The 12,423-nt window shown below is 40.5% G+C and overlaps 1 protein-coding gene across 8 annotated transcripts in view; it reads left to right on the top strand.

The window, feature by feature from the left end:
- Positions 1-11,029, top strand: part of MCF2L2 (MCF.2 cell line derived transforming sequence-like 2) — a 196,014-nt gene extending 184,985 nt beyond the window's left edge. For 5 of the 8 annotated variants that reach the window (XM_087933538.1, XM_087933537.1, XM_087933536.1 and 2 more), the window contains 5 exons: positions 418-504; positions 2,418-2,536; positions 4,225-4,337; positions 4,866-4,969; positions 7,610-11,029. In XM_087933538.1, coding sequence (XP_087789664.1) covers positions 418-504; positions 2,418-2,536; positions 4,225-4,337; positions 4,866-4,969; positions 7,610-7,710 — 524 coding nt within the window. In that variant the 3' untranslated portion in view covers positions 7,711-11,029. Of the gene's footprint in view, positions 1-395; positions 505-2,417; positions 2,537-4,224; positions 4,338-4,865; positions 4,970-7,609 lie in introns of those variants that run through there. The other 3 variants (XM_087933542.1, XM_087933539.1, XR_015743645.1) reach the window with 2 other exon arrangements.
- Positions 11,030-12,423: the final 1,394 nt, after the last annotated feature.

Below are 12,423 nucleotides of genomic sequence, written 5' to 3'. Positions count from 1 at the left end.
TCATTTTGAATCAGGTTTGAATCATGGATTGCCACAGTTTGGGAACAGCTTTTTAAAATGTTCTGTGGAGATTTAGAAGCAATTGGCAGAACCTTCTCTAGAAATATCGCAGTCCACTCCCCTCTTAATGTGACTGCCAAGAGCAGCTGGTCTTGCTTTCCAATTTGTCAGTGTATATAGCAAAGGCACCTACAGGGGAGGCTTCAGTTAAGGAGGTGAGGCTGCCATCTTGATTTTTTTTTGATGCTCTGTCTACAGTCTCCACTGACCCAGAGTAAGTGGCCCCGAGGACACCTGTTTTCCTTAACACAGTCTTTGAAATTTGTCAAGGAAAGTTTGCATGCTCACCATCTCATCTTTAAGATGGATGCCAACCACCATTTTTAAAATTATAGAATACTCTGCTTCCTATCCCAGATGCCTTTGAAAGCACCCTCTTGGCTCAAGCTAACTCCAACACCGTTTCCTCTGCAAGGATGGTCCCCAGATCAGCTTCACAGACAGGTAAAAAGAAATCAGAAGCATTCTTTTTGAGATCAGGTGCGCGGGCACTTGAGGACATCTTTGGAGAAAAAAGATGTGGTGTGGAGAAAATTTATTTGGGTTATGATATGGACTGGAACTCTTTTGCACAAGAAGAAGCCCTAGATTTCTAAGTACGCTCTCAATACTTGACTGAGGTTTGTGCCAAAACTAAGTTGATTGATTAAAGTATGAAAATCATTTTTATTTCTTATTGACCACCAAACATTTTTTTTTCTACCATCAACTTCAGTTTTATTCTATTTATCCATTTTCTGTTTTCTTTTTCCCCACTTTGCAAATCACAAACTCTTCAGACTGTTGACTTTATCTGTGTTGCTTTATGAGCCTAGTTGATTCATGGTGACTTCATGGATTCAAGCTTTCTTGGCAATACTGCTGAAATTGTTTGCTATTGTCTTCTTTTGGGAAGTTTTTTTCCCCAACTTCCCAGGGATGCCCACAGTCTTTGGGACTCTCTGGAAGTCTTCCATCCAAATGTTAACAAGTGGCCAAGCCCCAAAAAGGTCAAGCAGAGCTTGTCCCTTTCAGAACATGTCTCATGCGTTGCTGATATTCTCATCATGTTGTCATGATTAAAAGATTCCACAGAAGGTCTAATATTCCAGTGGTTTGAGTCCTACCTCTGCATGATGACATGAGCTCCCGTCACCTGCCTCAGCTCCTGCCAACCTAGCAGTTCAAAAGCATGTAAATGCAAGTAGATAAATAGGTAACCACTTCGGTGGGAAGGTCACAGTGTTCCGTATTTCACCATACACTTTACACTATGCCATGCTGGCCACATGATTGTGGAAATGTCTTTGAACAGTACTGGCTCACTGGCTTAAAGAAATGGAGATGAGAACTAGCCCCTAAAATCGGCTATGAGTAATGGAGTAAAACCCATAGGGACTCCTTTATGTTTTATCATGATTATGACTTTCAGAAGAAATACCTGTTTTGATTCTGATGGAGCAATCCTCAATAAAGTGTTGCTCTCCAGATATGTTTAACTCCTGACTGAGCCCATATAGGACAGGGCACGATTCTATTTTTAAATCATCTCTTCTTCCCAAAATCCCAAAATATTATACGTGACATGTTTTAGAAGCTGAACTGTCTCATATTGTCAACTATCTAATATTGTTGGGCTGGCCCTTTTAAAAAAACAACAACAATATTCTAAACAAAAGCAACAAATTAGGATCGTATAAGATATAAATTATTTCAGTAAAGGATTAAATTACATGAATAAATAAATGTATATTGTTAAATGCCGCTAGAGTCAGAGGACAGAGAAAGTGGGCTAATCTCATTCATCAAGAACTAAAGAAATAAAAACAGGAATGTAGCTGGATTAAGGCCCTAAGGCTGAGGAAGCTCTGAGCAACCGAAGGCATGCAATACGGATTTGGGGAGATGAATTTGGGGCTACAATTATTATTATTTTTACAAGACTCCTTTTTTTAAAAAAAACAATTTTATTGTTTTTTTTAAAAAACAAACAAAACATAAAAACATCAGCTCTCTTCCGTACATATATACAAACAGTGTGTCGGTTGGTTCATCAGTTTTGTGCATTCATTTCGTAGTCTCAATTACGGTTATGTTACATAATAACTCTTATTATCAATCCAAACTTATATGTCCTCATATCATTATTAAAAAATCATTTGACTATAATTTTATTCATTCATACTTTATGAGATAACTATAATTTAGGTAATTTATTCTATAACAAATCATATAATCATACCAAATCTATCCTAAAAAACACTAAAAGACTCCTTTTATCTTCTCTAAGTCAAATCAGATTTGATTTGACATCTAAAACACAACAGGAGATAATGCCAACGGTTGTGTTCTGTTTTTTGTTTTGTTTTTAAATGAAGGTTGGCCTAGCAGACAGATGCCCTCGTTAGATACATTCGAGGACTTCGAAGCCATTCCATCCAGCACTGAGGACCTCTCAAACTCTTCAGACCTGGAGGAAGACAGCCACCCTTCTAATGTAGGTAACGTCCTTCTGACCTTCGTGCAAGATCTAGACGTGTCAGTTTTGCATAATTCAGGGCTACAGGGCTGTTTCCAAGATAGTTAAGGGGTTGTGTGCTTCAGGGATGTTTATTAACAGAGATAGTTCTTGCTTTCTCCAGTGGAAGCAATTATTGTTTGGAAGAGGTAGCGGTACAAGGAAACCAAGCTGTCAAAAAATACAGTGGTTGGACAATCATCAAAGCTGACACTAGCCAGAGCGTAGAACAACTCGAAGAAGTAGTGCAAGTTCAGAAGATGTGGAAAGACCTGGCCGATAGAGTTCCCAAGAGCCATGCATGTCTGAATGGATAACATTATCACCATTTCTTGCTTAACAACTGTTCAAAGTTACGATAGACTTCAAAAAAAAAAAAACTACTTGTGACCTGTCCTAGTTCTTAACAATTGCCACACTTTCTCTCCTGTCACACAATTGCATTTCCGGGACTTGGCAACTGGTTTTTGCATTTATAACCACTTGCAGGCCCCATGCTGCTATGACTGCAATTTGTGACTTTTGCTGTTTTCCAGCAGAAACTTTAGTGTTAAACTGATGCCAGGAAGGTCCAGGCTCAGATCTGTGCTTAACCATGATTCCTCTCTGGGTGACTTTGAGCCAATCACTTTTTCTCAGGCCAGCCTATGTGAGTTGAGTCCTGAAATGTTCTATGGAATACCTTTTGAAAAAAAATGTGGTAGTCTAAAACAGGAGCTTCCAAGTTTGGCAACTTTAAGACTTGTGGACTCCACTCCCAGAATTCCTCAGCCAACTGAGAGTTGAAGTCCACAATTTTTAAAATTGGTGAATTTGGAGACTCCTGGTCTAGAAGAATGTGTGCAGTAAACTTGCTTTTAAAGTGAAATGAGTTTTAGCTTCAGCCTTAAATACAGAACATTAAGGATGTCAGAGGTATCAGCCATGAGAGTCCAGACAAGAACATACCTAGTAATACCAGCATTAACTGTATTCCTGTTGTCTGACTGTTCTGCCCCCACTACACATTAGTCTGTGTGCAGCTCGACATGCAGCTAAACCCACCTATCTTCCAATAAAACAGACTGTGTGCCTAGATCTGAATGCTTTATTGAAAGAACAGGATATGGTGAAACAGAGGAAAATAGGGATAGATACAATGAGAACCAAATACAAGTTAGGTAGTATTAAGTTACTGCTGAACATAACAATTGATAAATACAAGCAATTTAAATCTCACCAGCAATGCTCTGTGTGGGATTTGGGTTTGTCCTTGGATGACCACGTGCTTCTGCCTTCTCCAAATGCTAAAGGAAGTGGAATCTGGCTTCCCAGCAAGCACTTGGTTTGAGAGTCTCAAAAAGTAGATGAGAGTCTCAAAACGTAGATGAGACTAGAAGGCAACAGCAGTATATAAAGATCTTATTGTGTGGCTTGACACTGACTGTTGTCTAGTCCGTGTTCTTTTCTCCTGTCTCCCAAGGTCGTTCCCACATACCAGTACAGAGATTAAAATATAGTCATTGCTGTACCAAATATTGTAGATCATTTATATTTATAATATTTTTATACCTCCTTTCTATTTTCCTAGCATGGCTTATATTAATGAACATTTGCACTGTATCAGTAAAATACCAGCGGCTACTTTCTGGAATAACTCTCTGTGGCTTGGTTTTATTCATTTTTAGGGATCGAATCTATACCGGGTAGAAGGGAGTTTTGATTCCTGTTTCCCAGACTCCCTCACCTTGGAAGAGGGCGATCTAGTGCAGTTTATTCAGGAAGGAGAGAATGGACAATGGTAAGTACATTATATCGTATCTGCTCCAGAGGTGGGTATTCAGCAGGTTCTGACCAGTTCTGGAGAACCGGTAGCAGAAAGTTTGAGTAGTTCGGAGAACTGGCACATTTCTGACTGGAGATTTTATAGTATCCTTCCCCCGCCACACCCATTAAGCCACACGCACAGAACCGGTAGTAAAAAAATTTGAATCCCATACTGATCTGCTCATACAACTTTTAAATCATAATTAAAAGGGAAAAAATGTTTTCCTTGGGTTCTTGGCTGAATCTTGAAAAAAAAAAACAGAAATTGAAGAAGGAAGAAAGGAGTGATTGTCTGGAAGGAAAAAAAAAACCTTTAATGATAATCGATGAATTTATAATTAATTTCCCAACCTCTAATTGCTTTCTACAAGAAGTATTTTTATGTGGGCTGACTTTACAATCCTATATTAACTCAGAAAGATTTTATGCTATACAGTACCAGCAGTGGCTGAAATGTGAAGAAAAAAAAAAGGAAATTATTTTTTTCTCTTTCCAAACTCAGGTTAGTGAAGAAACTAGTTTCGGAAAAAACAGACTGGATACCTTCCAGCCTGTTACAACCAGCAGAAAGTGAAGCCAACAGCAGTTGTAGAATCAGCAATTCAGGTAAGTCATACGCAAAGTTTTGAAAAGTTTTATGTTTCTAATTTAATTATGCATTCCTAAGCAGTAAAAAAAAATTCTGGCATATCATTTCTTTGGGAAGACAGAGCATTGATGAGCTGTAATATTCTTATCATAATAATTATTAATATCCCAAACGTGATGGGATGCACAAAGGTAAAGATAAAGGTTCCCCTCGTACATACTTGGTAGTCTTTTCCGGCTCTGGGGGCGGTGCTCATCTCCGTTTCTAAGCCGAAGAGCCAGCGCTGTCCGAAGACGTCTCCATGGTCATGTGGCCGGCATGACTAAATGCCAAAGGCGCATGGAACGCTCCTACCTTCCCACCAAAGTGGTCTATATTTTTCTACTTGCATTTTTACATGCTTTCGAACTGCTAAGTTGGCAGAAGCTGGGACAAGTAACGGGAGCTCACTCCATTACAGGTGCTAGGGATTTGAACTGCTGAACTGATGACCTTTCTGATCGACAAACTCATTCTTATCATAATAATGTACGCATTAATATCCCAAACGTGATGGGATGCACATAGGTCCCTGCAATTAACAAACTAGTAACATGCATGGTGTGCATAAGCGCACCAACGTGCCTACCGTCCCTGTCCTATTGTTTCTTTTATTTTTCTTATATGTACCCATTTCATGTATTCATAACTATGCATATACTTATACCTATTATCTTGTAAGCGATTGACAAATCAAAATAAACAAATAAATAAAATAAATAAACATCAATAAGCCCCAGGGCTTTCTTCATCCCTCCTCATCCAGCCCCCCCTGCACCCCCTCAACAAAATTGCTTTTTAAAGCCACATCCAAAATCTTACCTGCCTGGTTATCTTCATTGAATAATCTTTTGTTTTCAGATTCTGCCTTCGAAATTAATAGACCTAAAATTGTCCTTCAGCCATACTTTTTAGAGAAATATATTATTTATTTATTTTATTTATTTTATTTGTCAAGCAAGTATTAGATAACAGGTATAAGTATAAGCATGGTTATGAATACATGAAATGGATACGAATAAAAAGAAACAATAGGACAGGGACGGTAGGCACGTTGGTGCGCTTATGCACACCCCCTACAGACCTCTTAGGAAAGGGGTGAGGTCAATAGTAGACAGTCTAAGGTTAAAGTTTTTGGGCTTTGGGGAAGAAACCACAGAGTCAGGTAGAGTATTCCAGACATTGACCACTCTGTTGCTGAAGTCGTATTTCCTGCAATCAAGTTTGGTGCGTTTTACCTTGAGTTTGTATCTATTGTTTGCTCTTGTATTTTTATGGTTGAAGCTGAAGTATTCATTCACAGGTAGGACATTGCAGTAAATAATTTTATGTACTATACTTAGATCAGACCGAAGGCGGCATAGTTCTAGGTTTTCTAGGTCTAGAATTTCAAGTCTGGTGGCATAAGGTATTCTTCTACAAATAGAGGAGTGTAGAACCCATCACTAACCATAAAAAACATGTAAGGGCCAAAGAAATGAGGGTGCATTTACCAGAATGGGAGGGAAGGAAGGGGCAATGAAATGGAAGATTAATGAAAAAACGCAACTTTATACTTGACTTACAACCATTCATTTAGTGAAACGAATGGCACAGGAAAAAAGTGACCTAGGGCTGTTTTTCACACTTAACGACCGTAGCAGCAACCCCCATGGTCACATGATCAAAGTTAAGGAGCTTGGCAACTGACTCATATTTATGATGGCTGCAGTGTCCTGGGATCAAGTGATCCCCTTTTGCGACCTTCTGACAAGCCAAGTCAATAGGGAAACTAAATTTCACTGAATGACCGTGTTACTAACTTAACAGCTGCAGTGATTTACTTAACAAACATGGCAAAAAAGGCCGTGAAATCGGGCAAAACTCCCTTATCAACTGTCTCACTTTGCAACATAAATTTTGAGCTCAGTTGTGGTTGTAAGTCAAGGATTGCCCGTATTGTGAGCTTCTTTGAGTTGAGGAAACGTTTCAAGGTTGTATTGGTGATTTATCACCTAGAAGGAAACTCCGGCAGAAAATTGACTCTGGGGACAGCTTCCACAAAAGCATCTCTAAAAGTTGTCCCACTTGAGTGGTCCTCTTGATTCCTGTAGCCTGCAATTTTTTTCTCTGGAAATCCACTCCTATTCTCACACCATTCAAAGTGTGTTCATCCCAAATTCTATCGCTAAAAGTCTGTGTAGAGTCATCCAGGTCATGGTAATCCCAAAGGTACTTTTTCAGGACGCAACTGGGCTTCCTTTTGTTTTTCTTTGAAGATGTTTCGCTTCTCATGCAAGAAGCTTCTTCAACTCGGACTACAGGAAGCAGGAGCACTTACTCAGGTGACCCCGAGGACACAGATAAACCTCCAAGTGGCCTCAACGGCACTCTAAAAAGGATGCAAATGACCAGCAAGGAGTATAAATCCTTCCGTTCCTCATCATCCAGTCAGAGCTGAAGAAGCTTCTTGGATGAGAAGTGAAACATCTTCAAAGAAAAAACAAGAAAGTCCAGTTGCCTCCTGAAAAGAACACCTTTGGGACAACCATGACGTGGATGACTGAGCATCTCTACAGACGTTTATCTCTCAAAGTTACATCGGTATTACTGATCCTGTTGGTGCATTCTCATTTCAGATGTCTACAGCGATACCCACAGCTCTGCATCCACAAACTCAGAAATGAAGGTGGAAGAGCTGAACAGAAGTTTAACAGCTGGACAGAAAGCTGGAAGCTGAGTAGACCAGGAAACATCTCCTCAGGGCTCAATCTTCTTTGTTTACTTGCAGATGCTGGACCAAATTGCCTTTCCACCCCCATCCACCCCAAGCTCCAGATTTCACAATTCAATATTTTGTCAACGTGAAACACATTAAAAAAAGAAGAAGAAGAAGCTAGTCAATTTCAAAACCAGTTAAACTTCAGAGGTGTCCAAGTTACCTTAGTGTTTGACAAAACACACTCATCGTATGCTTTATTTGCACTGCATTTTTGAGCGTCGAAAATTAGCCTAAATTAGACAGACAACAACAGATTGGGTTGATATACCCACCCCACTCAGCTTCCGGGCGGCGTGCTGGATTCTTGAAACTCAGATCCTCAAGGTGATCTTCTCTCGGGCAGAATGAAAGGTATTCATTCGCCAGTTTGGATCAGCTGCTGGGGCCCTCGTTTTCCGTGGCTCGATCTACCCACACGTGCTGTTATCTCAAGACAATCAAAACCAGGGGGAGCCCCCCCTTCCCCCCCCCAAAAAAAAGTCAAAGCTGAGTGACGGATGAAGAAAGTGCAATTCCTGAACCTGAGCCAACGTCACACCTTTGCACGACAGCGAAAGGTGTTAACTTGCTGTGGGTTACGTGTAATCCTTTGTGTCTAACAGGGTGTTTTGGATGCTAACGGGAAGCAAATACATAGCACAGGGGATGAGGCTTTTGTGAAGGCAATTCTGGGATGTAACACCGACAAGCCAGCTTTGTCCCCCTCCGGAAGTTTCGCATCCAGTTCTGTCTAATGCTGCAATTCAGTGTTTTACACTTGTGTGGAATGCGTTTGGGCATTGTCCTATGCTGGGCTCTGGATTAGAATACAGAGTTTCTACCCCACCCCACCCCAAATATTTAATAAACCCCCCTACCCCCGTATAATGTCTCTCTTCCCCATCCCTCCCCCGCCCCAAATGAGGTACTTTCGAAGGAGAACGGTTGCCAAGGAGAATGTGTTGTTGCTTGAAAGTTTCTTGCCATTTCATATTTCGGGGTGGGGGGATGGGGGGGGGAAGCATTGCAGCCCTCTGAACAATATCATGAATTTGCCATAAGTATAAAATAAAATCAGCCCGGTTCCATTTAAAAGCTTCAGAGGCTGTCATCCTGCTTAAACAATACGGAACAACATAGTTAGAAGGTCTTTTAGTCTCAAGCGAGAGACGCTATTCCAATGTTTTTCAATCTTGGCCTCTTTAAGGTATTGGACTAACTCCCAGAATTCCACTGCTAGCCATGCTTTATCAACCGCCAAACATTTATTATATGAAAATAACAAAACTTTAATTAATAGCACTATGAATAATAATAATAGCAACAGCGGCAACTATCTGGATAGTCCCATCAACCTTTTGTGGAGGGGTCATTAGTGACCACTTTGGAGCCTTGATTCAGGGCAGGGATGTCCAACTTGTTAACTTTAAAACCTGTGGACTTTCAACTCCCAGAATTCCCCAGCCAGCCATGCTTGCTGCATTGAATTCTGGGAGTTGAAGTTCACTGCTCGTAAAGGGGCCATAGTGTCCCACTCCTGGACTGGTGGCACAGGGGAAGCCTCGTTAATGCTTTCCTGGTGCAAGGGCTCATGGGATACCAGACTTTCTTAAGGAAGGAAGGCAGGAACTTTGTCATCCTAAAAATGGGTCCTGGGGATAAGACCAGTTGAGAAATGCTAGCTGGACAATTCTTTGCTTTCAAGGCTACAAGTCTTAAAAGTTGTCAATGTTGGGGCGCCCGTTTCAGGAGTTTTAAGATTTGGATGGGCTTCCAGATCTCCTGGTATTTTCATCCAGCAAACTGAGCCAAACCGTATGAGACAACAGTGTAGTCTGTGTGGCATAAACTGGTTCTTTAAACCAGGGCTCTCCAACCTTGGCAACCTTAAGACTTGCAGACTTCAACTCCCACAATTCCTCAGCCAGCTATGAATTCTGGGAGTTGAAGTTCTCAAGTCTTAAAAGTTGCCACGGTTGGAGGCCCCTGCTTTAAATCATGCATGCATGTATGATAAGACCGGTAATGAGAGATTGTAACTTTAAAGCAGCATTTGTCCACCTCAGCAACTTTTAAGACGGTTGGACTTCAATTCCCAGAATTCCTCAGCCAGCAGGGGAATTCTGGGAGTTGAAGTCCACCCATCTTAAAGATACTAAGGTTGACAGACACTGGTTTAAACAATGGGAATCCTATCGGGGTATCTTTTAATTTCTGATCTGCTTTACTAAGTACCACATTAATTGACCAGGAGTCACATTGACAACAATCATGAGGCATGTAGATAGAAGAGAGAGAGAGAACAAAAGATTCTTGCATCCCAATTCAGCAAGAGGTTTTCTGTGTATTTGCATTTGTCAAGAAGATGCCTGTTATTACACACTCACGCACACTCCAGGGCCCTTTTGAGTTTCCTTGATCCAGAGACACTTGTCATATTGGTTTGTTTGGTTTTTTTAAAAAAAACACTCACCTTATACTGCCCAATTTGAGTGGCGCGATTTAGGAGGTTGGAAATTTGCAAAAATTGGTGATGAAATACACTTGAACCCGGGATTTAGTACAGTACAACGGATAGATTCCCTTAGAACACACTGTGGCACCTTCTAGCTATATTTGCATTAAATAAATTCCCTAGCTTTCCCATTCTTTCCTTAAATACGCTGAACAGCTTTGAAAAACATCTGGGATCAGAAAGATAGCATGCTACAGGTAATCCTTGACTTACCACCATTCGTTTACCAATTGTTCAAAGTCAGAACAGCGCTGGAAAATGTGACTTCTGACCAGGAGGGGGGCTCACATGACTTTTGCAACATCCCTACTGTCACATGATCAAAATTCGGGTGCTTGGCAAACGGCATATATTTATAAATAGTTGCAGCGTCCTGGAATCACATGATCACTGTTGGCAACAAGTTAATAGGGGCATCCGGATTAAATTAACAGCCATGTGATTCCCTTAACAGTGCAGCGACTCATTTAACAACCATGGGGGGAGGGAAACCAGGCACGATTCGCTTATCAACCACCTTGCTTACCAACAGAACCTCTGGTCTCAATTGTGATCATAAGCTGAAGACTACGGTACCTGTATTTAAAATCTTCTTCTGTACTGTGCTAGCCCCAGAGCTGCTAAATTCTGCTGCTAAAACTCCTGCAAATGTTATTTGCAGGGGCGGGAAAGGAGTTAAAAGAAGAAGGAAAATCAAGATGGCAGCCATGGCCACTTAATCAAAGCCCCACCTCTTTTTATACCTGTCACATAGAAAAGAGACGAGGCTTTGGTTGCATCCTCTTGATGGCTGGCTGCTCTCTTGACTTGGTTATCTCTTCCCTAAAGATGTCCTTGATGACTTGGCCCGGGAACTGTAATTTTTAAATTTGTTTTCCACGTTGAGGATAATGTTATTTGTGGTTCATCGTTGCTGGAAGAGAAGCGGGGAAATCCTGCTTTCTTCCCTTGTTTCTTGTTATCAGGACCGAATGTATGAATGTACTCCAAAATGTGTGTTTGTGTGAAGATGAACTTTCTGTAAATAGACCATTACGAACTGTGTAAAACCAGTCCTTGTTTTGACTTTCTAAGAATTATAAATACCATGTTACAAAACCCATTGCGATCTTTTTCCTTACTTTCAAATGCGACGTGAAGCTGAGATCAATCCATCCCGGAAGATAAAACCAAAACATAAAGACTCAAAGGAGAATCTGGTGTTAATCAACCAAATTCGTCGTTTCTTTTTTTTCTCTTCCTTTTGTTAAATGCAACAAGATTATCGGGAGGGACCTTTTGGCCATTTTGAAAGAAAAATCTCCTTTCTGAGAGCTAAACATTGATTGGAAGGAGTCTGTCTCACAGAAAATATGCAAACACTGCTGTCATCATGAAAACATCGCAGTTTAGCATCCAAAACTAGTCAGAAGTGTGCCATGATCCATCGTTTTGGCAAGTGTCAGGACAGTGATCAGATGCCCAGGCAATTGATTCATTTGGATCCAGACACAATAAAGTTTCCAATAAATAAAGGGATTTTAAGATTAATTATTAGCTCTAGTAAATAGATTTAAAAGCGTGACATATAAACATACACGCAAGCAAGGTGAAATCCAAATCTCTTACAAGGTGTCAGGAGCTCCTTAATAATGACGGCAGAGATACCCCGAAGGCAGTCAGGTTCCACAAAACTCAATTCCCAATAATCAACAACAACCCTAAGATTTTATCAAAACTTGACAAAATGACATCATGGCCCAGCTTTTACAATGACAAGACCGCAAGACCTTGATCTTGACTGAAGGGCACCCGATAATGGGGTAGGAACTGAAAGTGTGAGATTTTCACAGCTTTGCAGCTATGTAAAGATTCTCTCTCTTCTTTCTTCGGCACGCAAGAATTAAAAAAGCAAGCAGGTCAGCTCAGAACTGTAGACTTTTCTTAATACGAAGGAGAAGTCGAAATTGCCACTATAATCTCTTTGCAATAACAATGGTCTTCAGCATTACCATTACATCCATCCATTTAAAAAAATAATTATTAAAGAATCATGTCAGAGTCTTTAGCAGGTGACTAAATCAGAATTATATTACTGACCATTATTTTCCGGGGTAAGGTAACTCCAATTCCTGATAGTATAAATTCATGTTAGGCCTTTGTTTGCTCAGCCAATAAAACTCAGAATATATTTATGA

The sequence above is a fragment of the Pseudonaja textilis genome, chromosome 4 (genome assembly GCF_049901715.1).
Source record: "Pseudonaja textilis isolate UNSWEBS1 chromosome 4, rPseTex1.2, whole genome shotgun sequence".
In the NCBI taxonomy this organism is placed as follows: Eukaryota; Metazoa; Chordata; class Lepidosauria; order Squamata; family Elapidae; genus Pseudonaja; species Pseudonaja textilis.
Note: the sequence above shows the minus strand (reverse complement) of the source record. Positions and strands in the feature narration are given on the sequence as shown.